The 27968-nt window shown below is 53.2% G+C and overlaps 9 protein-coding genes across 9 annotated transcripts; 5 read left to right on the top strand and 4 right to left on the bottom strand.

The window, feature by feature from the left end:
- Nucleotides 1-881: 881 nt before the first annotated feature.
- On the top strand, nucleotides 882-3298 carry HD553DRAFT_272858 (ATP-NAD kinase-like domain-containing protein; the record flags this gene model as incomplete). The annotated part of the gene is made up of 7 exons (XM_046177787.1): nucleotides 882-1360; nucleotides 1483-1670; nucleotides 1731-1810; nucleotides 1893-2370; nucleotides 2447-2713; nucleotides 2790-2953; nucleotides 3158-3298. 7 exons carry the CDS (start codon nucleotides 882-884, stop codon nucleotides 3296-3298), a joined length of 1797 nt encoding a protein of 598 aa, XP_046036419.1.
- A 2765-nt stretch (nucleotides 3299-6063) lies between these two features.
- Nucleotides 6064-6946, bottom strand: HD553DRAFT_44991 (uncharacterized protein). The gene is made up of 3 exons (XM_046184231.1): nucleotides 6821-6946; nucleotides 6468-6747; nucleotides 6064-6410 (listed from the first exon to the last, which is right to left on the bottom strand). The coding sequence occupies exons 1-3, from the start codon at nucleotides 6830-6832 to the stop codon at nucleotides 6139-6141; spliced, it is 564 nt and encodes a 187-aa protein (XP_046036418.1). The 5' UTR covers nucleotides 6833-6946; the 3' UTR covers nucleotides 6064-6138.
- A 1099-nt stretch (nucleotides 6947-8045) lies between these two features.
- HD553DRAFT_324375 (uncharacterized protein) lies at nucleotides 8046-10565 on the top strand (the record flags this gene model as incomplete). Its single annotated transcript, XM_046181479.1, has 5 exons — nucleotides 8046-8367; nucleotides 8544-8637; nucleotides 8786-9931; nucleotides 10008-10158; nucleotides 10224-10565. 5 exons carry the CDS (start codon nucleotides 8046-8048, stop codon nucleotides 10563-10565), a joined length of 2055 nt encoding a protein of 684 aa, XP_046036417.1.
- Nucleotides 10566-11349: 784 nt separating this feature from the next.
- HD553DRAFT_324374 (uncharacterized protein) lies at nucleotides 11350-12449 on the top strand (the record flags this gene model as incomplete). Its single annotated transcript, XM_046181478.1, has 4 exons — nucleotides 11350-11449; nucleotides 11486-11910; nucleotides 12078-12274; nucleotides 12320-12449. The coding sequence occupies 4 exons, from the start codon at nucleotides 11350-11352 to the stop codon at nucleotides 12447-12449; spliced, it is 852 nt and encodes a 283-aa protein (XP_046036416.1).
- Nucleotides 12450-12956: 507 nt separating this feature from the next.
- On the top strand, nucleotides 12957-14554 carry HD553DRAFT_356505 (uncharacterized protein; the record flags this gene model as incomplete). Its single annotated transcript, XM_046183853.1, has 3 exons — nucleotides 12957-13461; nucleotides 13511-14007; nucleotides 14087-14554. 3 exons carry the CDS (start codon nucleotides 12957-12959, stop codon nucleotides 14552-14554), a joined length of 1470 nt encoding a protein of 489 aa, XP_046036415.1.
- A 1570-nt stretch (nucleotides 14555-16124) lies between these two features.
- Nucleotides 16125-17703, top strand: HD553DRAFT_350472 (uncharacterized protein). Its single transcript, XM_046183534.1, has 6 exons — nucleotides 16125-16356; nucleotides 16428-16600; nucleotides 16730-16824; nucleotides 16939-17131; nucleotides 17240-17350; nucleotides 17458-17703. Exons 1-6 carry the CDS (start codon nucleotides 16338-16340, stop codon nucleotides 17590-17592), a joined length of 726 nt encoding a protein of 241 aa, XP_046036414.1. The 5' UTR covers nucleotides 16125-16337; the 3' UTR covers nucleotides 17593-17703.
- HD553DRAFT_312431 (thioredoxin-like protein) lies at nucleotides 17704-19348 on the bottom strand. The gene is made up of 6 exons (XM_046180099.1): nucleotides 18950-19348; nucleotides 18844-18861; nucleotides 18635-18752; nucleotides 18328-18453; nucleotides 18022-18091; nucleotides 17704-17872 (listed from the first exon to the last, which is right to left on the bottom strand). Exons 1-6 carry the CDS (start codon nucleotides 19046-19048, stop codon nucleotides 17815-17817), a joined length of 489 nt encoding a protein of 162 aa, XP_046036413.1. The 5' UTR covers nucleotides 19049-19348; the 3' UTR covers nucleotides 17704-17814.
- A 239-nt stretch (nucleotides 19349-19587) lies between these two features.
- Nucleotides 19588-21091, bottom strand: HD553DRAFT_324370 (uncharacterized protein; the record flags this gene model as incomplete). The annotated part of the gene is made up of 5 exons (XM_046181477.1): nucleotides 19588-20232; nucleotides 20298-20425; nucleotides 20489-20775; nucleotides 20890-21018; nucleotides 21078-21091. The coding sequence occupies 5 exons, from the start codon at nucleotides 21089-21091 to the stop codon at nucleotides 19588-19590; spliced, it is 1203 nt and encodes a 400-aa protein (XP_046036412.1).
- A 4106-nt stretch (nucleotides 21092-25197) lies between these two features.
- HD553DRAFT_328971 (major facilitator superfamily domain-containing protein) lies at nucleotides 25198-27822 on the bottom strand (the record flags this gene model as incomplete). Its single annotated transcript, XM_046181899.1, has 15 exons — nucleotides 25198-25441; nucleotides 25524-25576; nucleotides 25661-25742; nucleotides 25822-25934; nucleotides 26036-26131; nucleotides 26201-26220; nucleotides 26319-26468; nucleotides 26550-26608; nucleotides 26687-26735; nucleotides 26817-26906; nucleotides 26975-27183; nucleotides 27264-27301; nucleotides 27369-27457; nucleotides 27521-27611; nucleotides 27661-27822. 15 exons carry the CDS (start codon nucleotides 27820-27822, stop codon nucleotides 25198-25200), a joined length of 1545 nt encoding a protein of 514 aa, XP_046036411.1.
- Nucleotides 27823-27968: the final 146 nt, after the last annotated feature.

Genomic DNA, 27968 nt, shown 5'->3' with positions numbered 1-27968 from the left:
CTTCCTGCGACCTGGCTACACCATTCATTCATAATCTGGACATCTCCTTGTGCAGAGAAGACCGCCATCCGAGGATGACCAACACCCAACCTTTTCCCGCGGGACTCACGAGCGATCGACGAGACCCGATCTCCACTTCTCCCACCAGCCCGACCTCGACCTCGTCCTCGTCGACCCAAGCTGGGGTTCCTCCTTCCATCAGCACCAGCACACTAGGCTTGACACCAGCCTCGCCGTCAACACCTACCATCTCCATCGACCGAGCTACCTCTCATCCCCATCCCGATCGATCGATGAATTCGTCATCCAACATACCTACACCTACAACTACAATCGGCGGGTCAGGTCTCTCCCCAACAAGCACTACCGGTCCTTCTATATCTCGACGAACTCAGATGTCTAATAACGGCCCAGCAAGACCATCCCCCTTATCCCGATTACATTCTTCCCCAGGTCCAGCGTCTCTAGGGACTTTGAGAGCGGGGAACCATACGTACAACCAGAGACAAGCTGGGCAGATGCTCAACAACATGGATGGATCGGGTCTAGGGGGGATGGGGATGGCAAGTCCGTCGAGCCCGTGCTTCGTACACAGTCATCTGCAAAAGCATAGCGAGCTCGATGAGCGGGTCAGGATGAAGATCGGGGTTGACGGGCAGGGGCAGGGGCAGGGGCAGTATGGGCGACATGGACAGGTACCTCAGCAGGGACCAGGTTCGACGTCAGCTCAGTCTCCGTCTCAATACGCCCCGCACGGTCAAATCTCTGGTCAAACGCAAGATCAAGGGCAAGGTCAAGGTCAAGGTCGATATTCGATGAGCCCGACCTCACGCCAAAGTCAAGCTCAAGGTCAAGGTCAGGCGATGCAAGGTGTGACCTCGATGTTCGGGTACAACTCTGACGGACCGACCCCGAGGTTCTCTACCCCTTCTTCTGATTACGGGTATAATCACCACTATGCTTCTGATTCGAACGTGAACGTCAACGCCAATGGCCACGGTCACGGTCATGGTCACGGTCATGGTCATGGGAATTATACTCATACTCCCACCACCTCCCATCACACCCAACACGATCACAGACAAAAGATCTGCGCACCCTCCCCCTCAGACCTGGACGATGCGGAAGATGGCGGGAGCCTCACTAGACAACTCGCAGAGACCGCCACGGGCGTCCGGGAGATGTCGAAGCAGCTGGGGAGGACGAAGGTGAAGAGTAACATCCAGAGCGTGCTTATTGTGACCAAGGCACGGGATAATAGGTTGATCAGGTTGACCAGGGAAGTGGCTGTTTATCTGATGAAGATGAAAAGTAGGGGAGGTGGAGGTGGAGGTGGAGGTGGGGAGAGGGGGATGATCGTGTGAGTCTTCCGCTTTCGGGGGGATGCTATGCTATGCTTCGGACGACCGTCCTTCTTCCCTGATCAACGAAAAGACTGACTCTCCGTTCGACATTCGAACCCTTGCTCCTCCTCGCTTGCAGCTACGTCGACGCTCAACTCCGCACCTCGAAACGTTTCGACGCCTCCGGTCTGAAAGAATCCAACCCCGAATTCTTCAAACCGCTTTATCGGCGCCGATCGTCCTCGACGGCCTCGATGAGTACGTTGTCGGGGTTCGTATCCGATGCCAGTGTGGGTGGGTACGCGAGCAGGTCGTCTAGAGGGCGAGGTGGGGGTAACAACGGTGGGAACGGGAGTGGGACCAACGGGACGGGTACGGGGACGGGAGCGGGGGAGGACGGACAGTTGAGGTATTGGACGAGCGAGATGTGTTCGAGTCAGCCGCATCTGTTTGATATGGTCGTCACCGTGAGTAACAAGGTTCACTTTAGAAGATGTAATTCCGGGACAGATCGGCGAGCCAAGTCGATTGACATCCCACTTTGCGCAGCTCGGTGGGGACGGCACGGTCCTCTTCACCTCGTGGCTCTTTCAACGGATCGTACCCCCCGTCCTCCCCTTTGCACTCGGATCGCTCGGTTTCCTCACAAACTTTGATTTCGCCGACTATGCCAAGACGCTGGACAAGGCCGTGGATGATGGGATCAGGGTCAACCTCCGTATGCGGTTCACGTGTACCGTCTACCGGGCCGTCACGCCCGAACAGGCTGCGGCGGCCACTTGCAAGAAACGCAAGGCGATCAAGTCGAGAGGAGGGGACATCCTGCTCAACCAGGTCGATGCGGAAGGGTGGGAAGCCTTGGAGGGGACGCGACACGAGGACGATGACAAGAAGACCAAGGCGAAGAGGAAAAAGGACAAGGAGATCATGTGCTTTTCGACCAGGCCCGTGGAGACGTTCGAGGTCTTGAACGATCTCGTGGTCGATCGAGGTCCGAGTCCGTATGTCAGTTTGCTCGAGTTGTTCGGTGAGTCGGTCGCATCCGTCTTTTTGGGCATTAGGGCTAGTACAGTTCGCTGATCATCGAGAGCTCGACTTTCTAGGCGACGATCATCACTTGACAACGGTCCAGGCGGACGGGCTGTGTGTAGCCACACCGACGGGATCCACCGCCTACTCGTTGTCAGCCGGAGGTTCGCTCGTCCACCCGGGAATCCCCGCCTTGTTGATCTCACCCATCTGCCCGCACACGTTGTCCTTCCGACCGATGCTCTTGCCAGACGGGATGGAATTGCGAGTCTGTGTGCCTTACAATTCGAGGAGTACTGCCTGGGCCAGTTTCGACGGACGTGGGCGGGTCGAACTGAAGCGTGAGTGACAGCTTCGAAAGCAGCGAAAAGCACTCGCTATCTGGAGCTAATTCTTCGAGTATGTCCTTGTTTTCAGAGGGCGACCACATCAAGATCGCCGCGAGCAAGTACCCGTTCCCGACCATCTGTCGGGACAAGCAATCGACCGACTGGTTCAACTCGATCTCACGTACGCTTCGATGGAACGAACGTGAGAAACAAAAGTCGTTTGTCGTCGTCGAGGAAGACCGGGCCAAGCCGGTCAAGGAAAAGACCAAGAAGCGGGTCCCCAAAGATAGCGCCAGCACGAACGATTTGGGTGGAAATCCCAACATCACAGGCGAGACGACGGCAGGTGGGGGCCATGGTCAAGACGAGGTCGAGAGCGGTCAAGCTGACAAGGCGAGGATCGAGGCGAGCAAGAAGGAGGCTCAGATGGGTCAAGACCGGTTGGCAGCGGGGCAGGACAAGGTGTCTGATCAGATGGAACAGATGCGCGGTCAGGCGGACAAGGGCAAGGACGAAGACGAAGACGACGAGGATGAGAGTGGAGACGAGGAGGATGACGACGAGGAAGAAGAGGAAGGGTTTGATATCGACGAGTGAGTTGCGACGTGGATATAGGATGCGAAAGACCAGGCTGAACCTCGATCTCGCCCCTACAGCGTTTCGGAGGAACCGACCGCCTCGTCTCCCTCGGAAGAGAGCGACAAGACGCCGTCTGAAGAGACCAAGCCGGCTACGTCAACGTCCACCTCGACAGCTCCGGCCCGACCCCCTGCTGCTTCGCCCTATAGCACCAAGCGACCCTCACACCTCCTAACTAGCCTTCTGAGCATGACCTCGCAAGGTGGCGGTGGAGACGGCGGGTACGACGATCCGGGCATGAAGAGCGGAGTGGAGACGCCCGACCGATTCGCAGCGCCTTATGACCCTTCGAGACCGTCCCCGAAGAAGAGCCCCGAGGCGTTTACCAAGAAACTAGATCAGGGCTTGCACGAAGTCCAGCAGCACCAGAGACGGGGCGAGAGTCATCATCACCATCAACATCCTCACGCTCACCATACTCACCCGCCAAATCGTCGGATGGCCAGTCGAAGAGACGATATCCACGTTCAGCAGGATTCGTCCACCTCGGACACGAACAGCGACTTGACGGAAAAGACACGCGCCATGCAGATCGACGAGGGTCAGGACGAGCTCGGCCGAGGTTATGCTGGGAGATTAAACTCGGGGACGATGGACCTGAATTCGTCAACATCGATGCTGCTACATCCCAGAGCTAGGTCGAGATCCCGTTCACGCTCCCGGTCGGTTACGCGCGGAGTTATGGATCAGCAGCAACAACTGGGAGGACCTTCTCGAACCAGGTCGAGATCGATCTCGACGCGCCGCCTGAAATCGTCCAGTCGTAGTCGGACGCGGGCGGAGAGGACTGTTGCGGGGCAGACGGAGACTCCTAATGAGAGCGAAAAGGATACTGAACGGGAAGATAACGGCGACAAGAGTGGGGGGACTGTCAATACGATCGGGCCGATGGTCGATGGGGACAGAGACGGGATGAGAGGAAGACCGGGGAGAGGGTCTAGGACGACGAGTTCTGCAAGTACGGTTACTATTGGGCCTGGCAACACTAGCACCGGCAGTCACAGTAACGCGCTGCCTGAAACACCGGGACAAGGATCGGGTTCAGGGTCGGTTGGTGGGGAAAGACGTGGGGGCGTGGACAAGCTTCGGACGCCCCGACCTGGAGACTATACTCACGCTCATGGTTCTAACTCGAGCGGCGGTGGTGGAGGCGGCCTACTTCTCCCCGGCTCGGTCGTCGAAGAGGAAGAAGAAGAGGACGAGGAGGAGAGGGCGGGGAAGACCAAGGCGTTTGCGTTTTATGGCGAGGTGAGTCTAGGTTGAAGCTGCGGGCACTTGGCGATCGCGTAGGTGACGCATGGAAAAGCGCGGTTGGCTGATGAATACGGTTTTCGCTCGGTCTACGTTTGATGGCGAGTTTAGGACGAGAGCGAATCTGGACAGAGCGATGGAGAGTCCGAGGCGTGAACGATGAACGACACTCGGGGGTTTCCCAGGTTGTTTTACGTGTATTTGTACGTGAAAACGATGGTATTATGATCATGTTCATTGGCGTTCGACGGATGGCTCGTGAACATGGCCGGGGGGCACTGGTCAGAGGGGTTGACTAGGCGAGCACTCGAACCATCTTCGTTCTCTACAGCGAGCGATTCGGTAATGCCTTTTACCAGGGCGATCGGGGCGAAAGGCAAGCATGACGCCTCTCTCAGAGCTCTCGCGACTCGCAAACTCGCTCGCTCCATTCACGTTCGACACGTATGGTATATGGTATCCGGTATATATAACGAAGCTAGTATGCTTGTGCTCTTTGCTAAGTTACAACTGATCCGCTGGCCGTTCAAACACCTGTTCTGCTTGCTCGCAGAATTGGACAGCTTCACCGTCAAGCTTGTCGCGGAGTCCTTGGCCTTGACCGAGAAATGACGATGACGACATCGACGACAATGGTCGAGGTGTTGCCCTGTCAGGCTTTGCATTGACTACTGGGACTCACTGTGCAATGGGTTTCCGCTAGATCTCGGTTGGCGGTTTGCGCGGCCTGTGCCTTGATCATCGAGCCCAGAGTTCAGACGGAAGAGGGACACGCCTGAACCATTGAGGTCGATAATTACGGCGCCGCAGTAAAAGATGCCAACCATTTTTGAATACGGTCTTTTGGGAAGCTTTGTGCGTCATCATTCTCTTCGTTGTCAACCGTGCTACGGTCGGGTCTTGGATCATACGGCGCTTGACCACCTCCGGAATCGCCTGGCGGTTCGACACCCCCGAAATCGTCCGGCGTTTCATCGGTTCCTGAAACACCTTGATGTCCGGTTACCATGTCAGGCTTTCGTTTGGGTTTCGCATCGGACCGAGGGGTCACGGCATCGATAGACACGTCGGTGATCTTGACCGCGTGCGCTCGTTCCATCCTGAGCGTGACGGGAGTGTTCATAGCGTACCGCGACCCGCCTTTTCCCGAGATCTGCTTGACCAACGTTTCAACCACGCTTGCACTAGATGAGGGCGACGTGTAGCTTGGTGTAAGCGATCTCCAGGCGATAGAATGAGATGCGAACTCACGTAAGGCTGAGCATGAAGCGAATAAAGTTGGCCAGTCCGACATCTCGGCTGTCGGATGAGATTTTGAACATGTTCTCATCCGATCTGAACGATTCGTGACTGTCTCTGTACAGGGAGGTTCGCGCGTAGACGGAACGCTTTTGTTAGCGATTTGCTAGGCACGCGTTGCGTCTGGGCGCGGACGTACCGGTATCGCAAGCTGTGTGGAAAGCTTGCTTTTTCGCAATCAGGCACCCAGCTTGTCAACTCATCGCGGCCGGTCACTTGATAAGGACGCCATTTAAGACCGTGAATCGCTAACCCGAAGCAGCAGCGGTCACCCGCATATCCGATGCGAGTGTAAGTGCATATCTGTGCGTGACTCTACACAATGAGGTGTTTGAGAATGAGATTGACAGGAAGCCGCGTACGTCCAAGGGCGATACATAGTTCTTCGGGCTGTTCCCTCCCTTTGTACCGGCGTGATTCTTGGCTTCTATCATCGCTGCACAGCGAGGACAACCGTATACCAGTCGCGAGCAATCGTTCCAAAGCATTTGACCGTCGGGTTCAACATGGTTCGTGGTTTCTGAGGTAGCGGTCGTCAGCATACGACTCTCTGTCTTGTTGATCGACATCCACCTACTTTTTCCACCCGGATCTTCAGCATCGGTAAGCGTCGAGGATCCCTTCGTGATTTCGGTTCCGACGCTATCCTGTTCAGATCCCACTTGAGAGACGCTTTCATGCGGACCGACTTCGGGTGGATCCTTGGAGGTTTTATCGGCAGCCCGAACCCTCTCCATGTAGCGTGCGCAGTCCTTTGGGTCGTAGCGCGGCAAGATCCCGCTGGAAGGATTCGCCAGATGCTTCAGATTGTCGCCAGGTCCAACGTATAAGGGACACGCCGTCAAACGTCGCAAAGCCTTTTTTGAAACGAATCGTGCAGATGAAGGATATGAGCTTTCGTTAGGGGATACGGTTGCGTGTCGGACCTACTGTGCTGGCCATGACGTACCTGCGCGAGCTGTCTCGTGAACCCCCTTGCTCTCCTGCTCTCTTGACTACTAGTACGTTCGCCCGCGCGACATTGAACCTCTCGATCTTTAGCTCTCGTACCAAGTGAGCAGATGCAGGGAAGCTGCCTACTAGCTACTAGCTACAAATCGATACCTTCTGATCGTGGTCCTCCTTCCTCTTGCTTGCTCCCGTGGCCCCCGTGATGGCTGCTTCTACCTTCTACCGAGCTACCGAAATGTTCATGGACGTTGGACGAGATGTCGGATATGACCGACGAGGTCGATCAGGTCGATCTTTAGGGGTGTTTCCACGTCCAGCTCTCTTGGACTCGGATCGATCTTTCGCTGGGACACTAACATTTCCACCGTCTGGTCCTCCTCTCCTCTCTTGCCTGCCTGTACTATCCGCGATTGCCCGCTCCTTGGCACGGGTGGTCGTCCGACTGAACATGATTTCCGATGTCTCGAAAGCGATCACATGGTCATGATGATGGCCGGATGAGAAAATTCTGGAAGCACACACACACAAGTCCCGCGAGAGTATTATCGGAAAATAATACCATCCATCATGCATATCGGAAATCAATCAGACAGCTACAGCTACACACAACCCTCACAGACCTCGACTCCTGTTCCTCCTCCTCCTCTGCATAGATAGATCGTAGCTCATTGGTCACCTCGGCGCGTTCGAGCTCTCGGCGTAATCAGATCTGTCCTGTCCTCTGACTCGACCTGCTTATCAAGCCTCAGGGCTCAGGGATTGATTGCGAATACCGAAAGTCGCAAGTTGCGAATCATCCTCGATCGACCGGGATCCCGAGGAGCTGCGAAATAACCATTTGGCCTTTCTGGCTGTACACGGACACACGAGGGTAGGAAGGGAGGATTGAATTGAATTGGGAGAGCGGGGGGTGTTCGTCATCGGCGTTCAGACCAGGCAGCAAGCAGTAGGACGAGGCAGGAGGAAGGAGAGCAGGGATTAGGAAGACGAGCAAGAGGGGGATTTCCGATTCAGTAAAACCATAAGCACGAGCACAAGCACAAGCACGAGGGACGGGACGATACCACCAGATTGGAATAGGCTTGTTGAGTCACATCGCATCGGACCGGCCTCATCCCATACCGTTCCCGACTACACACGATAATATATAACACACCCACAAATACCCCCTGGAATCGACAACATAAACACAACACTACTCAATATGGCCTCCTTCTACGCCAACCCCAAGATGATAGCATCCACCCTAGCTCCATTCACCCACAACGCCAACCTGTCGGGGCACGTTCTCGATTTCACAACCCGGCCTAATTCGATCGCTATCGTTCGGACGTCGGATTTTAACCATTACATCCAGCCCCCCAAGTCCAACTCCAATAACGAGGAATTGGGAAGAGAAGGGTATGAAGGGGAACCGAGGGATGATTTCGTATTGACGGGTTTCGTGGTCGTTAATCTGAGTAAACCGAGGAGGGCGATGGGGTTGAAATTACGGTTCGTCGCCGAGGCGAGGTTGGCTTATCCAGGTGAGTTCACGCTGTGAGTATGGTCTGGAGTGTTGTCTTGTTTGGCCCTGATGATGGGAGAGGAGTAGCTGAAAGTGTTTTTTTCCTTGTGGTTTTATCGTTTTTGTCTTTTTCCGGGCCCTACGATTCGTGCTCTCGGTGTTATCATGTCCCGGTGTACCTATACTATACTGCAGACCGACCGTGGGAGGACGACGTGATCTACGAGAACACGATGGATTTCGATGGGCATGATAATGAGGGGATATTTATCGATGCCGGACCGCAACTGTGAGTCTAGAGTCGCCATCCTTGCCCCTCTCTCCGTCTGCTTCTTCCTATGAAGTTCTGGGTCGATCACCAGTCATCAGCACAGAATGTGGGACCGGATCCAAGCTGACTTGTTGTTCTAATACGATATGATGATCCGTCACTGCAGCTTCGAATACGCCTTTGTCGTCCCCTCGACCCTCGCCGGGTTCGATAGGACGCCTTATGGACGAGTATCGCACCGCATCCAAGCGACCCTGGTCGGGCAACCGCAATCCACCTCGAGGTTCGGGAGCTTCTTTTCTTCGCCCTCGAGAACACGGTCTCCCTCTCCGAGCCATTCCGCGAATCTCAATCTGGGCTTGTTTGGGGAATCTTCGACGGGAGGGAGGTCTAGGGAAGCTTCGAGGTCTTCAGCGGGAAGACAGAGAGAAGGATCACGAGCAGGCAGGTCGAGGGAGCCGACCACAAACTCGAGGATGCCTTCTTACCGCTCAGGGTCGGCGTCTGGTACACGGAGCCCGAGTTATTCGGGGGACAGGACGCCTACTTCGCCGATGACGACTTCACCGGCACAGTCGCCCATGTTCTCGCCCATGCAGCTGTCGAACGATTTCAACTCGCTCTCGCTCGGCTCGGGGGCGGCCTCGAGCAACAACAATAACGGTGGGACGGGAGCTTCAACTCCGACGAGCTCGATGGACCCGGTATTGAGTCGACAAGGATCAGGGTACAGCTACCCTAACTCGTTTGTCGACAAGAAACCCGCGGCTTCTTCCCTGCCCCGAGGGGTCAAGTGGGACGACATCCCCTGGCTCCAAGGGAACATGATCACGTCGAAAGAAATGTGGATCATCCCCCTTCCCACGGAGAACCGGGAATCCTTGCCTCTGGACGTTCGGAACCGATCACTCGTCGCCGGGCTCGGGATAGTGCCTTGGAGCTTGAGGACGGACGCGATCACCGTCAGCGGGTTGATCGCCTTTCAATCGTCGTTGACGGATTACAACCCGCTGGCGACCGTCTGGTGCATTCGACTCTCGATCACCCAACGCATCGCTCTTACCTCGCCTCGTCGACCTCAGGATGGGGAGACGTTGTTCCCGGCGACGAGCCTCGTGCTGTTCGAAAGAGGCAAGTTGCCCAAGAGTCAAGACGAGTGGTTTGCCAGTAAAGGACTCCGAGGGCCCGAGCCGTTGTGGGAAGGGGAAGGCGTGCCGGGACCGGCGAGCAAGAAGGATCGGAGCCAGATGGCCGTACAAGAGTTGTTGAGGATGCCGGATGAGAACCGGTTGAGGCCGTCGACGTGTCCGGGGTGAGTGTCCCGAGCATTTGTTACGTTGCAGGGTCGTCTAAAGCTGACCTCCTGACATGCGGTATCTTTTTCGTAGGACAATCACCCCTATCAAGGTGACGCACGAGTTTACCTTGCAGTTCTACTTCTCGGTCTGGGGGGAAGACGCGACGGGGAAACCGTTACCCAAAGATGGGCCAGGTAGGTTACGGAAAGCCATACTCACCCAGGGGACGATCATCTTGTCGGTAAGTCCCGCATCATGAGAGTATACAACAACCACCTCGAGCTCATCTCCCACCCGGACCCACAGTGCTGTTGCACGAAAAAGAACCTGGCGTTGCCGACTTATGAACAGTCCAACTTGCTCCGCGCCCGTGATCGCGAACCGCTGCGGGAACTGGATTGCGACATTTGCGCGTGTGGAGAACCGCTGAGTGAGCTGTCCGAGCGTGAGATTGCCAGAGACTTCATCAACGAGGATGGCTTGCCTTTTGGTTTACTCGATGGTGGTGGTGGTGCTGGCGGCGGTGCACGTGGCGACGATGACGGGACGGCGCTCTTGCGGCAACAACTATTGCAACATCAACAACAGGACGGACTGTTAGGCAGAGGCAGGACTGGAAGGATCAAGTCGGAGTATACGCCGCCATGAACGCGATGTTGACTGCGGGGGATCAGATGGGGCCCGATACCGATCCGACTGAAGGATTGGGGGTCGTGAGGGCGAGCGATCGGGCGCGGACATTGATGGCATAGAGATTCAGGATCGATGGTGTGTAAACATGTAAGGTTGTACGTGGTCTACCCGGTATGTCAAGAGGTTAGAAGTCATGCGGCGTGGAAGGATAGACATAATCACGATATGAAGCGTTGAAGGCGATCCACGACCCTGGTCCCGATAGAACAAATCTATATTTATTCCATCCATTCACGAATCGTCAAGCAACTCATCGCTAGAGTGGATGAATCATAACTTTGCTATAGACGAAAGATGTCACATCGACGGGCATTCCATACATGCCGTCGGTTTGTCAAAACGAACAGCGCTTGTTTCAAGTCGAGGATGCGCAAGCGGCTAGTGCCGTAGAGACGGAATTCAAGGAGGTTGACAACGAGACACACAGCCGATGCCGCCTGTGATAACTATGCAACTACCTGATCGCGAATATAGCAGTCGCGCCACTACCACCAGCAGCTCCTTCATGCCAACACATCGTATGAGACGAATACTTCCTTTATCGTGTTTCAATATACCCCTGCTGACCTTGAAATATCGCCAAGGTCCTGGTCGCGGCTGCTTTTCCCCGATTTGTATATAATATGGCTCTGCAGAACCTATTGTAGCTTCATCTTTATCATTTGCACTTTGTCAGCTTTTGCTATATAACACAATCACAAGAACCAAATACTGAGAAACGACAGCGATAGTTCTACTCATGTCAAGCGATCAATTGAACCGCTTGTTCTCGAGTCTTGACATCGACCCCGACGAAATTGCGAGGGATGCTAATGCATCAACGCTCGAGTTCGATGCAGGTCTTACTGAGACGCTGGAAAATCCGAACTGATCAGACTCCGAGCATGGGCAAGACGACTCAGACGGGGGAGAATCGGCACTGTCTAGCAATATTATCGCTCAGCCTCGGAAGTTCGCAAAGAGCCCGGGTATCATGGTCAAGAGCCCAGTCGGCAGGGGGGCTACACTTGACGCGAAAAGAGGGAAGGATGACCCCAAGTTCACCGCTGAGGCGTATGAGTACGAGGAGAAGTGTAAGGGACGCTCCCACTTCTGCTTTGATACTAGTGACGAGATTGATATTGGCATCCACGAGACCACCGGCAACAAGGTCGTCAAGATTTACAAACCAACTTTGAAAGAGCTGGAAGACAGGGTGCGAAAACTGCTGGAAGATGACAAGTACGCTCGTGTTCATCCTTGCATCGAAAAGTTCCTGAGGGTTCACATCGAAGAGGGAGAACCATTGCCTGTCAAGTTGGTTCGCAGGTTTGGTCAAAATAGCTAGATCCCTACCTCGTTCCGCATACGATCGCGCTGCGATTCTTGTCCACGCGCTCCTCATTGTATCGTCGAATTACAATCAAGAATGTGGCCTTTGTAGAATCCAGACAAGGTTCTGCATTAGCATTCATCTGAGACGCACAGACCAACCTTTGCGGGGGTGACTCGCGCAATAACAGGAAGATTGCGCGGTACCGCTTCGTCACGCTGAACAAGGTTCTGATGCGGTCTTCGAAGTTTCATTTTGCATGGCCCTACTTTGCCTGTAAGACAGGTCCGCGCCGCAAAATGATCCTTCGGGATCGCGTCCCAGACGACATGTGCACTTTGGCGGACGATCGGTCCGTAGACCTAAGCCTGCTGGCTCTGAGATGGTGCCGATGTAGTGTCGAGCAACAAGATCACGCCGAAAGTGTGAAGTTGTGTCGTCAAGCGCGTCTTTTGACATTGGCGGATCTCGGACCGGACCCGCGACCCGCCACTTGCGAAACAGATCCAGTTGTCGAAGACAGATAGAGCGAAGAAGTTGACAAGGATAGAAATACGACAGGAACAATCTCGCCAAGCCACCAACATCGACGTGAAAGACCGCTTTGATAAATACGTTCCGTTCGTGGGCCCCGCTACGCGCTGCGCAACGCCTGCGCGTGTATCGTGTGGGTCAAAATCGTATGAGTCGTGAAAAACACAGCCTATGGCAAACACCGCCTAGTCACCACGTCTTGAGCTCTTCAAGCTGTGTTGACCACGAATTATACGGTATAAGGTGTCGCGATCTACGCTGTGTCTCCAATCTTCATACGTATTGAGCTGTGTTTGCCACAACCCGCACCCTTGAGAGGCTGTGTTTCACCTCGAATTATTCGGTTGTATGGCGAACCTCATTCCTCCGTGCGACCCTTTGTGCGAAGACACCGCTCTCTCTCTTAATACACATACACGTAAGACTAGGATGTACCGGAGTTGCACACGTTCGGCAGGCCTCTTTGCCCCGTCTACCAAGAAAAGACATCCAACGATAACATGCAGGACATCTTGCCCCGCTTCATCCCTCCTGCCGAAGGGCGACGTCCCGTCTATCGTCGCTTCAAAGAGGCATGGGCTGTATGCCTCGTCATCGGTAGTCTGTTCACCTGGGCGATATTAGATCGCTGGAGCGCGGACTCGGGTTCTGCTGCTCCTGTAATCGGCACAACACCGAAAAAGAAAGAAATCGCTCCAGCACCTGAGATCCCGAACCATACCCATCCGACCTCTAGAAGATGGGCGCCAATCATCCTCGATAGACCTGTCGACAATATGCCGACCCATTTCGCCCCGTTCATCGCTGCGAGCATAGGAAACCCCGACGATATCTATGGCGAAGAGCTGCTTTACCCCGACTTTGCGATCCCGATGCCCATTTTCGCAGAGGACGAGCACAGGCGTAGATGGATGTCGGAGACGAAAGGCATATCGGCGAGGGCGACTCTTGTCGATGGACAGGACTACTTCCAGTACAAGGGTCAACATGGACAGAACTTTGCGAGTAGATCCTTGCCCGTTTTTGTATGCCATGAAAGCACGCTGATTGACAGGGGCTGAAACGCAGATTCTGACCAACGTCACCTATACCCCTCCAACGTCATATGACAATTGGGGACCGCAATCATGTATGAACCCAGGAAGCTCATTACGAGCACTTCATTTCGAACCTCAAAACATTTCGGATACAGCAAGCTCTCACGTTGCCATCGACAACGCGCTGCTCGCACACACTTCCGATTCATGGTCGTTCCAGCATTTCCTCGATCGCGTCACCCATGTGACCGCTCAAGCAGAACACCTGACGCGAGACCTGAACCTGACAGCGCTTACAGGGCGGGAAGGAAATGCTCAGGGTCTGTGGGATGCTATCGGGTTCGATGAGGATCACGTGCTGCACGCGCCGGGAGGGGAAATGTCGATCGAAAGGTTGTTCTTCTCGTGCAAGACCCCTCTGATACATCCGTATCTGTCGCTCAAGACGGCGGAACAGATGGAACTCGCTTGGACTCGTCCGGACTTTGACGTCAGCCTGGCGGAGAAGAAAACGGTATGTCCCATGGCTGGGACGTCGTTTCAAGCGTGATCCGCTGTGGCCTAGCAACTGATCGAGCGTCCTGATATTCCAGATACTCTACATGTCGCGCTCGAACGGCCTCGCGAAGAACGGTGGGCGCAAGGTCGTCAACGAGGTCGAGCTCCTGGCCGCCATCCACCAAACTCTAGTAGAGAGAAATTTGGATGAAAAGCTAGTCGAATTCGACCAGGACAAATTCGCCGACACCCGAGCGTTATCAAATTACATGTCCAAGGAGGTCGCGGCGATCATCGGTCCCCACGGTGGCGCGATGATGAACCATCGATGGGCCGCCCCGAACACGCTGGTCATCGAGTTCTTCCCCACAAGCTTTTTGTACTATGGCCACTGGGAAGAGACCTCCTTGCTGAATCAAACATACGCAGCGGTGGTGGTAGAGCCTGCACATGGGACGGATATGGTGATCAATCCCGAGCATATCACGCGGTTGCTGCAAGAGAACTTGGGCAAGGTCAGACAGGACAGCATACGGGATGTTTATTCGTGGGAGTCGGAATAGGTACAGGTAGATTAGGAAGTCATAGATGTGGAACTTATGTAGACAGACAGTTTTATGGCATACAGTCATGTGTAGCAACATGCCCGCGTGCGTGCTTGGACTCATACAACGATATATCGGTCGGGCTCCAACAGGCGGCGTTATCGTTTGTTTATCGGTAGTGATCTCTTGATAAGGTCGACTTTCCGGGCCCTCCATAGCTTCAAGATACAGTACGCGGCAGACAGCCTTATGGGCTTATCATGAAAACGTGGATCGGCCGACAAGCTGGGGGACCATAAATCGCAATGTTGCGGAATTGTGAAATGGCTGGTGTGAGTCACGGATAATAAAGTTACAGACGGTAATGACAAGCTCCTTAAAGGGCGTTGCCCACGAATAGAATATCAGAACTCAAAGAACGGCATGACAGTGCTATACCCTCCGTCAAGCTTGACTTATGCTGCGAACGGATCGAGGGTGAATCGAGGGTATCGATCAAATATCGTCACCACCTGGCAGGGATCAAAGGGTAGAGCTTTCCCTGCTAACCCTTGGCAAGACACAGAACTATCTGTGTAGCGTTCTTTGGTATAAGGGCAAGCGTAGCAGAAGGAACCGCTGCATCTACATCGTAGCGCTTGAAGAAGAGGAGGCGCACATCAGGGATGTGCAAAGCATATTCCTGCAACCACCGCCTATCTTCAAGACCTCAGCCTTTGAAGCACTTTTTGAATCCATGTTGCGCCAGCCTGGCAACTGGTGAAGCGAAGAGTTAATAGCTCTGGACCACCTGCACCTACGGAGCTACGATACATCTTGGCGAGGAAGTGCGAGGCGTCTGATGCAGCCCGGGCATGTACTGAGGCTCAAGGACAATTACATCCCTTGATGAAGCGGAGCGCTGATTCGATTGTTGTTTCGATATCACTGGAAGAATCCGCTAACGGAATCAGAACGTTGGAGAAAGTGTCTGACCGAAAGGTCGAGAAGGCCGAGCCAACTTTGGAAACGTTCCACATCAGTACCACAGCCAACGGACGTTAAAAAGATCACTCCAAAGGCCAAACAACCCAAAATCACCCCTGTCTTCAGGCTAATCGCTGAAGCTTGCTCGTCAAAACTCGTTGAGATGATTAACGCCGAAGCGGTCAACGTAGCCCAGAGCGAGGACATCGGCGGGTGTTCATGGACGAACTCTTCCTCCCCCACATCGACAGGGTGGCGAACTTATATGACAATATTGGCACGGACGACGTAGATCACAAGACATCGAGAAACTCCCCGCCGGGGCGCCCTTGATGCGTGCGTTCTTCCCATAGGTCGATTGGACATTCGAACGTTCTTTGCATGTGATCTGAAACGTATTGATCGATGAAACTAGACCGGAAGGACACCGCGTGGTATTCATTTCTGGATCTCGATCGACGTCATTCGATGGATTGACCTGTATATGCTAGCGCGGACCGGTGTTGAGCGATTCGGTCCAATCGACCGAAGCAATCGGGTGGCAGTGTGGTGGTGGCATGTGGGGACATGCCAGCGAGAGTGGGGATTCCCGTAGAGACGGTCCTTCTCCCTGCTGCTTCCATGTGCTTACATCAGCAGGTCCATGGGCTATCATCGGAACGTTGTAATGATAATGTGGAGGTATGATTCACGAACGCCGATGATTTCCCCGGGCAAGCGGATAGGGGTAATGGGGTATATAGCAGGGTGACCGTCTTTTTTGAAGGTCTCTCCGTCCGTCTTCGAGATTGTACATTCTTTTGACTAGACTATAATCAGTCAATACAACTTCAAAATGTCCAAAGTCATTGCCAGTGAGCCATTCACATCCCCAAGTTCCCCCACATATACCCAAAACTCATCGCCATCTTCACTTACTCTACAGTCACCGGAGCCAACCGAGGACTCGGCCTCGAATTCGTCAAACAATACAGCCAGGACAGCAACGTCACCGTTATCGCCTATCAACGAAGCGATGACCGATCAGCCATCGAGGCGTTGAAGAAGGACAACGTCAAGATCATCAAGTTGGACGCGGCTGATGATGAGCAGGTCAAGGTGAGTTCCGGCTGCGGGTGAAGGCAGCAAGAATCCAGCATCGGAAGGGTCAGACCTTTGCCCTGAGATCCGTGTCTTTCGATCTGATGTGTTTTGCTGACTCGAAATCTCCTTTTATACATCGGGTAGAAAGCCGTCGAGGAGACCAAAAAGATCACCAAATCGATCGACATCCTCATCAACAACGCCGCCATCAACACCGGACCTTTTAAACTGACCGAACCGTGAGCACGGCACATGAACGCCATCCCCTTGTCCCCCATATCTACTGCCTGACACAGTGCTAACCCTATCTTCTCCTTCACTACCACAAACCATGTTCCCCGTCATAACTATAGGCAAGACCTCTCCCCCATATCCAAAGTGCACGACACAAACGTCCTCGGCCCTATCCGGGTGACGACCTCCTTCCTCCCGCTCTTACGTGAGGGAAAGGACAAGAAAGTCATCTTCATCAGCAGCGGGGTAGCTTCGTTGACGAGGACCGTCAAGAAGAGTTTCGGGCCTATGGCTCCTTATGCCATGTCCAAGGTGCGCAGCGCCGAGGGGTGGTGACAGCCCGATCGCCATATACTAAAGGCTAATGGAACTCTACCTCGTCTTTCTAATCTTCCTGACGCTCGTGCCACCATGATGCAGACGGGCTTGAACATGGTCGTCGCCCTCTACTCGGTCGAGCTCTCTGACGAAGGGTTTACCTGTCTCGCCTTTGACCCCGGTCACGTTCAGACGGATATGGGTGGTGGTCACGTAAGTCCTTGGCCTCTTGCTACACTCCCCCATATACGAAGCACATGAGATGCTGATGTAACCCCTCTCAATCTAATCTCGTTGATCGTAATCGGACGGCACTGTAGGCCCCCTTAACACCCCCGGAGAGCATCAAGAACATGATCGCCAAGATCTCCTCGGTCTCCCCGGAAGTGAACGGCAAATTCTTCGCCGTCAAGGGCGATCCCGGTTCGACCAAGATGGAGGAGGAGGACTGGTAATTGGTAGTCGTTCCGGCACTTCTCTAGTGTAGTAGAAGATTTGTACTGTAGTTTTACCAGTAACCACGTCATACGGAAAGTTGAAAGTTGAAAGTTGAAAGTCGAGATGCAAAATCGTTCGTGAATTATATTTATAAGTCAAGCTCTCATCCTAGTCCAACGATCCACCTAAGCGCCGCCGCCGACTTGGGACAACCTCGTCCACAACCCACATCCTACATCCTACTTGTCCTCCTTTTCGACCAAGATCAACATCTCCTCGACGAACTTGGTATGCGCACTGTAGTTGTACATCACAGTATATCGTTCAATGCCGACCCAGCAGCAGCACAAAAGACAGTAAAGCGAAGATCAGCTCAAGATGTCAGACGAGCACCCACTTCAAAAACGAAAACGAAAGGACGAGAGCGAAAGAAAAGGGCAACTCGCCTGAAATCGATGTTCTTCGTACAAACACCCCTGATGATCCCTTTAGCGTCGATGAAGAACGTAGCTCGGCCTTTGAGATGAGATAGACGGGGGATGAAGAGGAGAAAGTAGATTCCAATCGTCAGTATAACATAACTCGATCCAAGAATCGATACCACAATACCGATCAGCATCCCGATCCCGATCAACCTCGCCGACAAGCACAACAACCTCGCCAGCAAGCACAACAACCTCGCCGACAAGCACAACAACCCAACCCGACTCAAAAACACAACACGCAAAACACAGCCCAGACTCTAGACTGACCCGGTACGAGACCCATGAACGCCTTGTCCACCTTATACGCCTTCCTAGCGCTCTCCTCCGCATCCGAGATGATCCGGTAAGGGAGCTTGTATTGGTCGGCGAACGATTGTTGTTTGGCCGTGGAGTCTGTTTGCCGGTCAGATGAGATGGGGTGAGATGCGATGAGGGTGTTGTTCGCGGTCCGTAATCGTGATGACAGTACGTTGAAAGAGAGACAAGGGAAAAGCAATGAGCTTATCAGCTGGGGCTACGAACCGAATACAACCAGAAGGAACAAAGAACCAAGATCAAAGACCGAAGAGCTCACCACTAGAGATCCCCACGACGTCCAGATCGGGGTGCCGCTTGAACGTTATATTGCTCGTCTGGGCATCCCGGAACGCACAAGCTTCCTTCGTACATCCCGTCGTGTTGGCTTGCGGGAACTGCGGTATATGATCGCCATCACACGAGGTGAGATCGTCGGCATCAGCTTGTCGATCCGAAGCGGCTCCTGGTCTATATGGAGAAGCTTACGAAGAAGAGAGCTATAGGCTGGGGGAGGTCGTCGTGTGCAAGGTCGATCAGCTCGATTCTGACGAGGTCGGTATTGGATGTGAAGTGGCATGATTTGCCGGCATACCTTTTCGCCGATGGGTAACCGGTAGAGATCGCCCTCGGGTATGCAAGGGAGTTCGAGAGCGGGTGCGGGTTGGCCGACGAGCGGGTGTTTGGGTGCCATGTTTGATCGAGTCCAGGTGATGTGTGTGTTGTTTTTTTGGTAACAAGACGATCGTGGAGTTGATGAGAGATCTTCACGTCGTACCAATCGTTCAGCTATCGATTCGACGAGAAGCAAAAAAGGGAGGTGTCGGGCCGGTCAAAAAGAAACTCAGAAGACAGTGACCATTCATAGGATGCCAGCAAGTTCTGCCTCCATGGACACTATTTCGGGGACGGGCCCTGAGCCCCATATCCGTACTAGTCCATGGAAGGTGTCATAGTGGGGAATCGACCCATTAAACTACCTCAGGAAAACCATATTTCTTGGTGACATTCAAGAGCTGTTAGGGACGCGGTATTTTTCTTACAGACGCGGTCTTTTTGTGGGGTAAAGGTGGAAATAAGACCGCGTAATATTACGAGAGGAATGTTACGATAGGATTATTTCGATCGATGTCTCACGCGTAGAAAGTAACTCGAGCATATGGTATATCGAGGCCGTAAGAGAGTCAGGTCGTTGTACAAGTATAAGAAAATTATAGAAATATTGCGAGAGGTTTATTCCTCTCGCTGCTTGCCCTTGTTCGCAGCCTTCTCCTTCTTCGGCCAGACCAAACGATCGACGATTTCTTGCACCGGCATACAATCGTGCGTAGGATTGACTACGGGAACGACAGCGGCAGGTGCGGCTTGACCTTCGACGGGGGCGGCGGGAGCAGCGGGAACGGGAGCGCGCTCAGTCTTGCGATGACAAACAATATCTCGCAAAATTTTGAACGCTTTTTCCCCTGCTTCTTCTCGCTCGGCCTTCCTCGTCCAGAAATTTTGCGTGAATTGCAAAATTGTCTTCGCTACTCGAAGAACGCCGGGGACCGATTTGTCGTCGATTTCGAACGCCCAACCTTCAGCGACCGTTAGCTGGCACCCGTGTCCCGCCGTCTTGCAAGGTCCGCAGGCCGCGAATGCTGACGAAGCCGTGAGGGGTAACGCCGTACGGCAAATTTCGACCGGTCCATATCGAGCCGCGATGATGAGGGGCGACTCGTCGATCGCCTTGGCCGACTGCTCGTTGTCGGCGATGAAGTCGATCTGGAGCTGGTTCGGGCCGGAATATACCGGGAGATCGTTCCCCTCCACGTCGGTCTCGCCGAAATCCTCCTTGCAGCGCGGGCAGATGAGCTTCCAGCCGCCTTTGAATTTAGCCTGGAAATGAAGTGTCAGAAAAAAAACGTCAGGAATATTCCGAAGAATACACCAAACAAACTCACAAGATACGCGTTGATCTCCTGCTGGTCGATTTCTCCCGTTCGGCCGACCTTGCATAAGTCCTCGAATTCCTTGGTCGGCTTCACCGGGAGCTCCTTTCGGTCTTCCTCCTTGCCTAGCCAGCTCTGAACTGTAACGACAGAAAGAAAGCGTCAGGAATATTTCGAACGGAGAAGAACGCAAGCAAACTCACGAGGCCACGCCCAAGGACCTTCTTTTGGCAGAACAACATACGCCCCGGTCGAACACCGCAACGCCTTCATCGACGGATCGAGTGAAGGCGTAGGGAATTCTCCCTTCTTGTCCGTCTCCCACTTCTTCTGGTCCTTCGAAATTTTCCGCCACCAATGTTGGACCGTGGCGCAGCGGGCGTCCCACACGTACATCTTCTCATCGATGTTGAACACCGCGCTCCATTCGATGAGGTTGATCGGTCGGAAACAATCGGGAGGGGTTTGGCGGGCGGCGGTAGGAGGAGCGCTATATCGTGAACAAACATGCGAGGGGAGGAACACGGTCAGAGATCAGCGACCGGAATATTTCGAGAGCAGACAAACATAGGTAGCGAATCGAGGAGAAGAAGACAAGAGTTACATCACCACGAGGTCCTCGGCGGGACGCTTTTGAGCGCCGGAGCCCGACGCCTCGGCGTTCGTCTGCTGGGCGGCCGCGGCGGACGCACCCTGCTTCTTCTTCTGGGCCTCCTTTTGAGCTCGAGTAATGCTACAGCAATAAAAATTAGGGAATATTTCGAACGATATCGAGCGAGACGCTGAACTTACCGTCCACCAGACATCTTGAATAAGTTCTTGATATATTTCGAGAGGTTGAAGGCGAGAGGTCGAAGGCGAGTACGTCGAAGCGTGCGAGTATGTTCGAGTGGGTTGTAGAGTAGAGAGTAAGTTAGAGAGGGGGGGGAAATCGTAAAACGAGAGGGGGGAGTTCGAGTATATATATTATTTGGCTTCTTAGCGTACGTGTCAATTCGAATTTACTCGACGATTCTCGATAAATCGATAGCTTGACGTCAGACGTATCACTTCGCTACTCATGACATCATGAGAAGCTAAACGACGTATTATCTCGGGCCCGAACGTCGTTATTACCAATTCGAGACGTCTGAGAAGGTCGATTTGTTACTTAGAACAATACGTTTCGCTTCAATTCACATGAAACGTTCCTGATCGTCGATCTTCATAGAACCAATCCGTCAGCTAGTTCACAGCGGAATCAAACCCTCTCCTACTCACGCCAGAACAAATACGATATCAAACGGCTCATCAAATGTAAGCGAAAGGATCAGCGATAGAATAGTCACGAGACGAAGTATAACAAAGAAAAATCAACCCCCGAAATAATCCGAAGCATATCGCGCACGCGAGGGGTCCTTTGGCTCCTTTGTTCTACTGATAATATCGGCCGAGCTGAGATGACGGTGCGATAGGCGCTGAAGAAGGTCCTGGCTGGCTTCCAGGGTAATATTGCTGAGGAATATTCCCGTGCGCTCGCGCGGCGAAAGGGGAGATACCCACGAAATGTTGCGATGGAAATCCTCCCAGAGATGCTTGCGAGTGCTGAGAAACTTCTACCATGAGTGCAGACGCCTGCGACACCTTCACCTCGGGGCATGTGCGAATGTTGTGGCCTGGTTTACTGCACCTGCCACACCCTCTCGATATTTTCCCCTGGGAATTTTCCTTCAATTTTGCAGCGGCCGCAGCTTTGATTTTTTTTGCAGCCTGTTCCGCCAATTCAGCCCCCGTATTCATTCTGTTGCTCTTCGCATGCGGTACCACGATATCCTCCACCGAGCCCTGTCCCTGAATGACGTCGGCGAGCTCTCTCTTGCGCTTCTTCTTCGCTTGCGCTCTGACAAACTGCGGGCGAGAGATCGGCTCCTGGATAATCACGGCGTCGGGTGACATTTCTCGCAATATTTCGCCCGCTGCGAGATACTCGTTCATCGGTACCAGGGCCGACTCGATTGTCGCAGTGGGAGTTATGGGCAGTTCGTCAAGAGGATAGTGTGTGAAAAATGTTCCGACTGTCGCATTATTCCGAGCGTGTTCTAGCGCCACTGCTTTGGCCTCGGCCTCCAATTCGTGTTGCTGTTTCAGGTGCCAGAAACTGTGAATTGAGGCGGGGTGAATCAAGGGATAAAGTTCATCCGGCGCCAGGATTCTCTCGAAATCATGCTGACAAATGAGCCCCATCGAGTTCTTCATGGAACGGGTACACTGACGCAGAGGCTCATTCTTTGCGCGAGCGGCCTGATACAGACGATATGCTCCCTCGAAAATCTTCCATTGAGCGTTCAGGGAGATATGCCCCTTAAGCTAGTATGATTGGGATTCAGCAGGGGGAGTTTTGCGTCGGATTATTTCGAAAAACTGCTTACCAAAGCCATTGCTGGCGGGAAACATTTCTCGTTCTTGATTGCGTCGGTCGAATGCTTCAGGAAGATACTCCGATGGATGCTGCGCATGTGATTGAGCGCCGCGTTGACCGCACCGAACAAATCCTGGCCAGCCCCACCTATGGTACTTTTGATCGCTCGGTGGTGCGATTCAATACGAGAGGTGGCAGTTTGACCGAAATTTAGCGTGTGGGACAAACGATGCGCCAAAAATCGATCGCCGAGCAACATCTGCGTCTCGATGTACAGCCAGCAGGCTGAAGTTCTCTCGGTTGCAAGGAATTGCACTCGGAACGTTCGGAACAAGTCGTCGTAAGTCTCTTTGGTGGAGGCGTTGACCAGGGATTTGTAAGCCGCGTTGACGCTGTCGAAATCGTCCTCTGAAAGTTTAGTTTTGAATTTTTTCGTGAGGTTTTGAGCGAGATGCCATCGACAGAGCTGTTGCGTCCAGAGAGGAAATACTCGGCTCAATGCGTTTCGCAGAGCGGTGCACTGGTCCGTGAGAACCACTGCGGTAGGAATATTTCGACAGATGTCTTTCAGCGCGTTCATGGCCCAGAAATATTCCTCCTCAGTTTCCCCGGTCATGAAGCACAGGGCGACCGTGAACGAGAGATTTGCAGGGGTCATGCCAACAATGTGTAGCAGGGGCATTCCGTAGCGATTAACTTTGTAGGTGGCGTCCATAAATAAAACGTGCCCGTAATATTTCGCCAGGACTATTCCCATCGGATTGCAAAAGAAAAGGCTTTGTAATTCGTTCGTCTCTTTATTGAGATCGTAAAGGTGAGGTATCCCTCTGCGATATAGCTCTCGCACAATCGCGTCTGTGGGAGTTCGACCGCTCAAAGCCACAGCTTTGATCTCGGCCCGCAGGTTGTAAATCTCCTGTACTCCGATGAAGCACTCCCGTTTCTCTCCGCTGGCTTTCTTGTGGAGCATTTCGACAATCGCACGAGGGGGAGCTTTAGAAACGAGCGCAGCGGTCGCCAGTTCCCGCTCGATTGCGGTGAGGGTTCGATGTTGGTGGAACGCGTAGGCTGATTTACTGAGCTCATGGTTGTGCTCCAGATTCTTTATCGAAATCCTCCACAGGTTGTCAGTTTTCGGCTTTCTGGCGACATAAAGTTTCCAGCCGCAACCACATTTCTTTGTGTAGCCTTCGGGATTTTTCGTACGCAATCTGCCCGTCGTTTTTTGATACTGATGCGTATCGCGGTGCTGGCCACTCCTGGTGCAAAGTAAATAATAATTATTTAGGGTGCTGCCCTCCTTTCGCACAGCAAATCCCTCCTTAGCGGCTAAGGAGTTGATATAAGGGAGAATCCCGCTGTCATCAACGTCTGCGAAATCATGCGTGAAGATTTCAATAGGCGATTGTTGGCCTTCGACTGGTCCTTGCGGGAGTATTTCGGGGGGAGCATCTTCTTGAATATTTAAGTTTTGAAACTCTAGAACGACAGATTTATGGCGGTGAAGGGGACTGGGAGGAGGAGTTGACATGGTGAATATTGCTGAGGGATGAATTCGACGTGGATTATCGAAGACAGACGTAACTGGAGACGACGCGTTTGTCTAACTACATCAGGCCCCGACGCGACGTAATTGTACCGGGAAGGATATTTCTCACGCTCATTTTCGACCGATATCATCCGTAGCTTATTTCCACCTTTACCCCACAAAAAACCGCGTCTGTAAGAAAAATACCGCGTCCCTAACAGTTCTTGTGACATTCTACACATTCCTACACACCTTGGACACAAGTCATGTAGCCACCCTATTTAACGCGCGGATAGGAGATGTCCCTCACGTGATCACGACCATACGCCATCCGCCGCCTTTGACATGTTTCATCGCAATTCGACACATCCTTGGGTATAGTAGTATATGTTGTCCTTCAGGACCTAGCCACAACGCGCGGGTAGCGGGTAGGATGTCCTGTTCCTTCGTTTCGGACTGTCCTTCTCTTTTGGACCGCGATACTCCAGCGAACATGATCTTCGATCGAGTCATCGGCGGGGAAAGGGATGAACCCGTCCCTAGTTCGCCAAGGGATGTTGCATAGCACGAGGCATCCTGCACGAACTGAACGAAGCCAGTCGCAGAGTCCGGAGCTGCATTACTCCTTGATAACAGACTTGTCCTCCATAGTCAGCTCGTCCTCGGTAACCGACTCGTCCTCCGTGACAGCCGCCTTGCCTAAATTCGTCTCGTCCTTTATATCCAACTCGCCCCCCGGTTCCAACTCCTCCTCAACGATAACGGCCATCACCTTCTCGGACGGTATTAGCTGATAAAGAGCTGTTCCGAGGATTTGATTAACTTTGCGGTCGGACTCGACGCATTCCTAGTATATTGTACAACCATTGCAAAATCAAATCCGTCGTAGTAAAACGTAGCCCATCCTTCCTGACAGCATACTGACTGACCCTCATCCACTGCGTACCACACAACCCATATTCTACCCCACCCCGCCCCTCACTCCCTCACTCCATCCACCTAAACCCAGGCTGCTTCGTCCCCAACTTCCACATATCCTCCGGCGCATACTCGTCGACGTAATGATCATACCTCCCCCTATCCCTCGCCCGATTGTCGCGTTTCATATAAATGAGAATACCGGCCCAGACGATGATCTGGATCGCTGTTGCTGCGAGGTTGAGACCGGAGAGGATGTTGTACCAGGGGGCGTCGGAGGGGAGGGCGGTCCAGGTGGAGATCAGGCCGCCGCTGTGTTTCCGAGATGAAGGAATAATCGAGACTGATAAGTTGAGAGCACGACGATAGTCGTAGGCACGGGCGGGGGACTGACCAGTTCCCGAACATAGCTACCAAACCGATCGCTGCCGCCCTCGAACTATCGCTCTATATCGCAAAGCGTCACACAAGTCGAACGATCAGCATCCTAATCGATCCCGAGCGGTAACCTGAGCCGAAAGTTGAACTTACCACCACGTTACCCGACGTCCAAGCTGGCAAAGTAGGGCCGGGTACAAAGGCACCTCCGATTGTCAAGAAGATCGCTCCGTACCTATAAATTCACAAGTATCATTATCAGTATCATTCTCCGGATCGGTATCGAGCGCGAGCAGATCCAGAAGACAGCTTACCTGACGCTCTGGTCGTGCGAACCTAAGAGGATCGCCCAGCCCGCCAAGCAGAGGGGAGCGACACCGAGTACGATGAGACCTCGTTTGTTCACCTTCATCGAGAGGTAGGGGAACTATCAAGGGGAGCGAGACTGATTAGATAAATAAATTCCCATAAAACCCGCATGTAGTTGGTAGTTCCCCCCCGTGTACAAAGGGTATCGATGAGACTCACGATGACCGTAATTACAGCCCCGACGATGTAAGGCGGGACGGTGTGTAGTTGTTGTTGGATGACGCTCTTATTGGGGTAGATCGTACGGACGATGGTCTATACTCGAGCCCAGATCAGATTAGTATACCTGTCTTGAACACCATTGATGATCCACCGGCGACATACGGGAGTAAAGAATCCGATACCTGTAAAGACACAATAAAGGATGGCGATCAATTTTCACCTCCCGCAAATTGGCATGTAGCATTGTCCTGAACGCTTTGCGTGCGCGCCTTCGACTCACCTTGCACAGAGATGTTGTTCAACAAGAACGTGAAAGCGATAGCGATCACTACCGGGTTCTTCAGCCCTTGCAAGATACCTCGCTTGTTGAGCTTTTCGACGACGACTGTGGATCCGATCTGTTCCCTCTTGATCCGGTTGTCAGCGAGTACTACAGCAGGAGACCAGGCAATAGTCGGGTTCAATCAAGGTGCGTGAATAACTTCAAGGCAAGAGGGACGCGATGACTTACCTTTCTCTTCGGCGCTCAGCCATCGGGCGGTTTGCGGGTCGGCAGTCATGAAGAACCATCTGAGAATGACAAATGGTAGCAGATCGAATGAGGATGTATTGCGATGTGATGAATCATTGAAGGGCGATATGGCTCACGCAAAGATTCCGATACCGGTAGTGATGATCCCCTCGATCAAGAAGATCACTGGACAAAACGGGCGAAACATCACGTTTAGCTCGTTCAGTCGGCAAGCGGACAAACTCGGACGATACTGCAAATACTCACGTTCCCATGACCTGACCGAGCCGATAGAGTCGATCTTGAGGATTCCCGAAGCCAACAATCCCCCGAACGCTCCCGCAAGCGGCGAACAGACTGACGGTCCCAGTCAAACTCATCAGTTCCCGATAATTCATCTAATTTTTTTGAAGGCGCTGACCCACCCAAGTACATGGCCAACCGGAAAGCCAACTCCCGCTTGGGGTACCACCGGGACAAGTAATAAGCGATCCCTGGTAACATGCCCGCTTCGGCAGCCCCGAGGAGGAAGCGCACGGCGCAGCCTGAACCGAGGTTGGTCACAAAGGCCATGGCGATGGAGAGGATCCCGAAGATGATGGTATAGAGCGGGATAGCTCGCCCAGGTCCGAACCTAACCCCTGAGAGGCAATGAAAGGCGGTGTAAGCGAGTAGGGAAAATTGGTCGAGGCGAGAGAGATGGGGTGCGCTTACCATTTCGTAAACATGCTCGCGGGGAGTTCGAACGCGATCTGAAAAGAGGTCGAGAAGAAGTCAGTCCAAAGTCAAGGCGCTATCGATTCGACGTCGAGCTCTCACATAGCTGATATAGAAAACGCTGAGCAGCAGGTTGTAATCGTATCCGCTCAGCCCGAGATCCTTCTCGAGCCCCGCGATCTTGGCATTGCCTGTGAAAGTGGATGGTCTAAGCGCGATGATCTATTCAAAGCGAGTTGGACTGGTTTGCTTACCGATGTTAGCCCGGTCGATAAAGGCAAACAGGTATTGAATTGCGACAATCGGGACGACATAGAGGTCCATCTGGCAGATGAGGTGTTTTAGCTGCAAACTACGGACGATCACCGAGTTTGGGAACGACTCCGAGGCGTACCTTTCTGGTCAACCTTTTACTAGCGGCCTCGTCGACGTGCAAAAGGTTCCCCTCGGCATCGTTGGCGAATTGCTTGCCCATGTGCTCGTCGGCATCATGTACGCCATCCTCTACGTGGATTACCTCGGCCTTGTCATCGTGCGGTGGATACGAGCGATTCATGGCTGATCGCTGATAGCTATGTTGAGGTGTGATCGGCAGGGCTAGGGTAACTAATCAGCGCTTTCTCGGCAGGTAAGCGATCGTATTTTAGAACTGGATCTTCCCCGCATCGGCATGTTGGAGTACATATAGCGAGATCCTGGTAG

The sequence above is a fragment of the Filobasidium floriforme genome (genome assembly GCF_021052385.1).
Source record: "Filobasidium floriforme strain CBS 6241 chromosome Unknown HD553scaffold_12, whole genome shotgun sequence".
Classification (NCBI taxonomy): Eukaryota; Fungi; Basidiomycota; class Tremellomycetes; order Filobasidiales; family Filobasidiaceae; genus Filobasidium; species Filobasidium floriforme.
This window is presented reverse-complemented; position numbering and strand designations above follow the sequence as displayed.

Excerpts from the sequence above, each read along its gene's own strand:
- HD553DRAFT_350472 (XM_046183534.1), top strand. Across the intron at positions 16,601-16,729 it reads CTGATGATGAGCAGGTCAAG|AAAGCCGTCGAGGAGACCAA; the intron begins GTGAGTTCCGGC and ends TACATCGGGTAG. Across the intron at positions 16,825-16,938 it reads CCTTTTAAACTGACCGAACC|GCAAGACCTCTCCCCCATAT; the intron begins GTGAGCACGGCA and ends TCATAACTATAG.
- HD553DRAFT_44991 (XM_046184231.1), bottom strand. Across the intron at positions 6,411-6,467 it reads TGAAGATCCGGGTGGAAAAA|AAACCACGAACCATGTTGAA; the intron begins GTAGGTGGATGT and ends CCGCTACCTCAG.
- HD553DRAFT_312431 (XM_046180099.1), bottom strand. The coding sequence starts at position 19,048 with ATGGCACCCAAACACCCGCTCGTCGGCCAACCCGCACCCGCTCTCGAA. Across the intron at positions 18,092-18,327 it reads GTTCATGGGTCTCGTACCGG|GCCGAGCTACGTTCTTCATC; the intron begins GTCAGTCTAGAG and ends CTCATCTCAAAG. Across the intron at positions 17,873-18,021 it reads ACGAAGAACATCGATTTCAG|TGCGCATACCAAGTTCGTCG; the intron begins GCGAGTTGCCCT and ends GTACAACTACAG.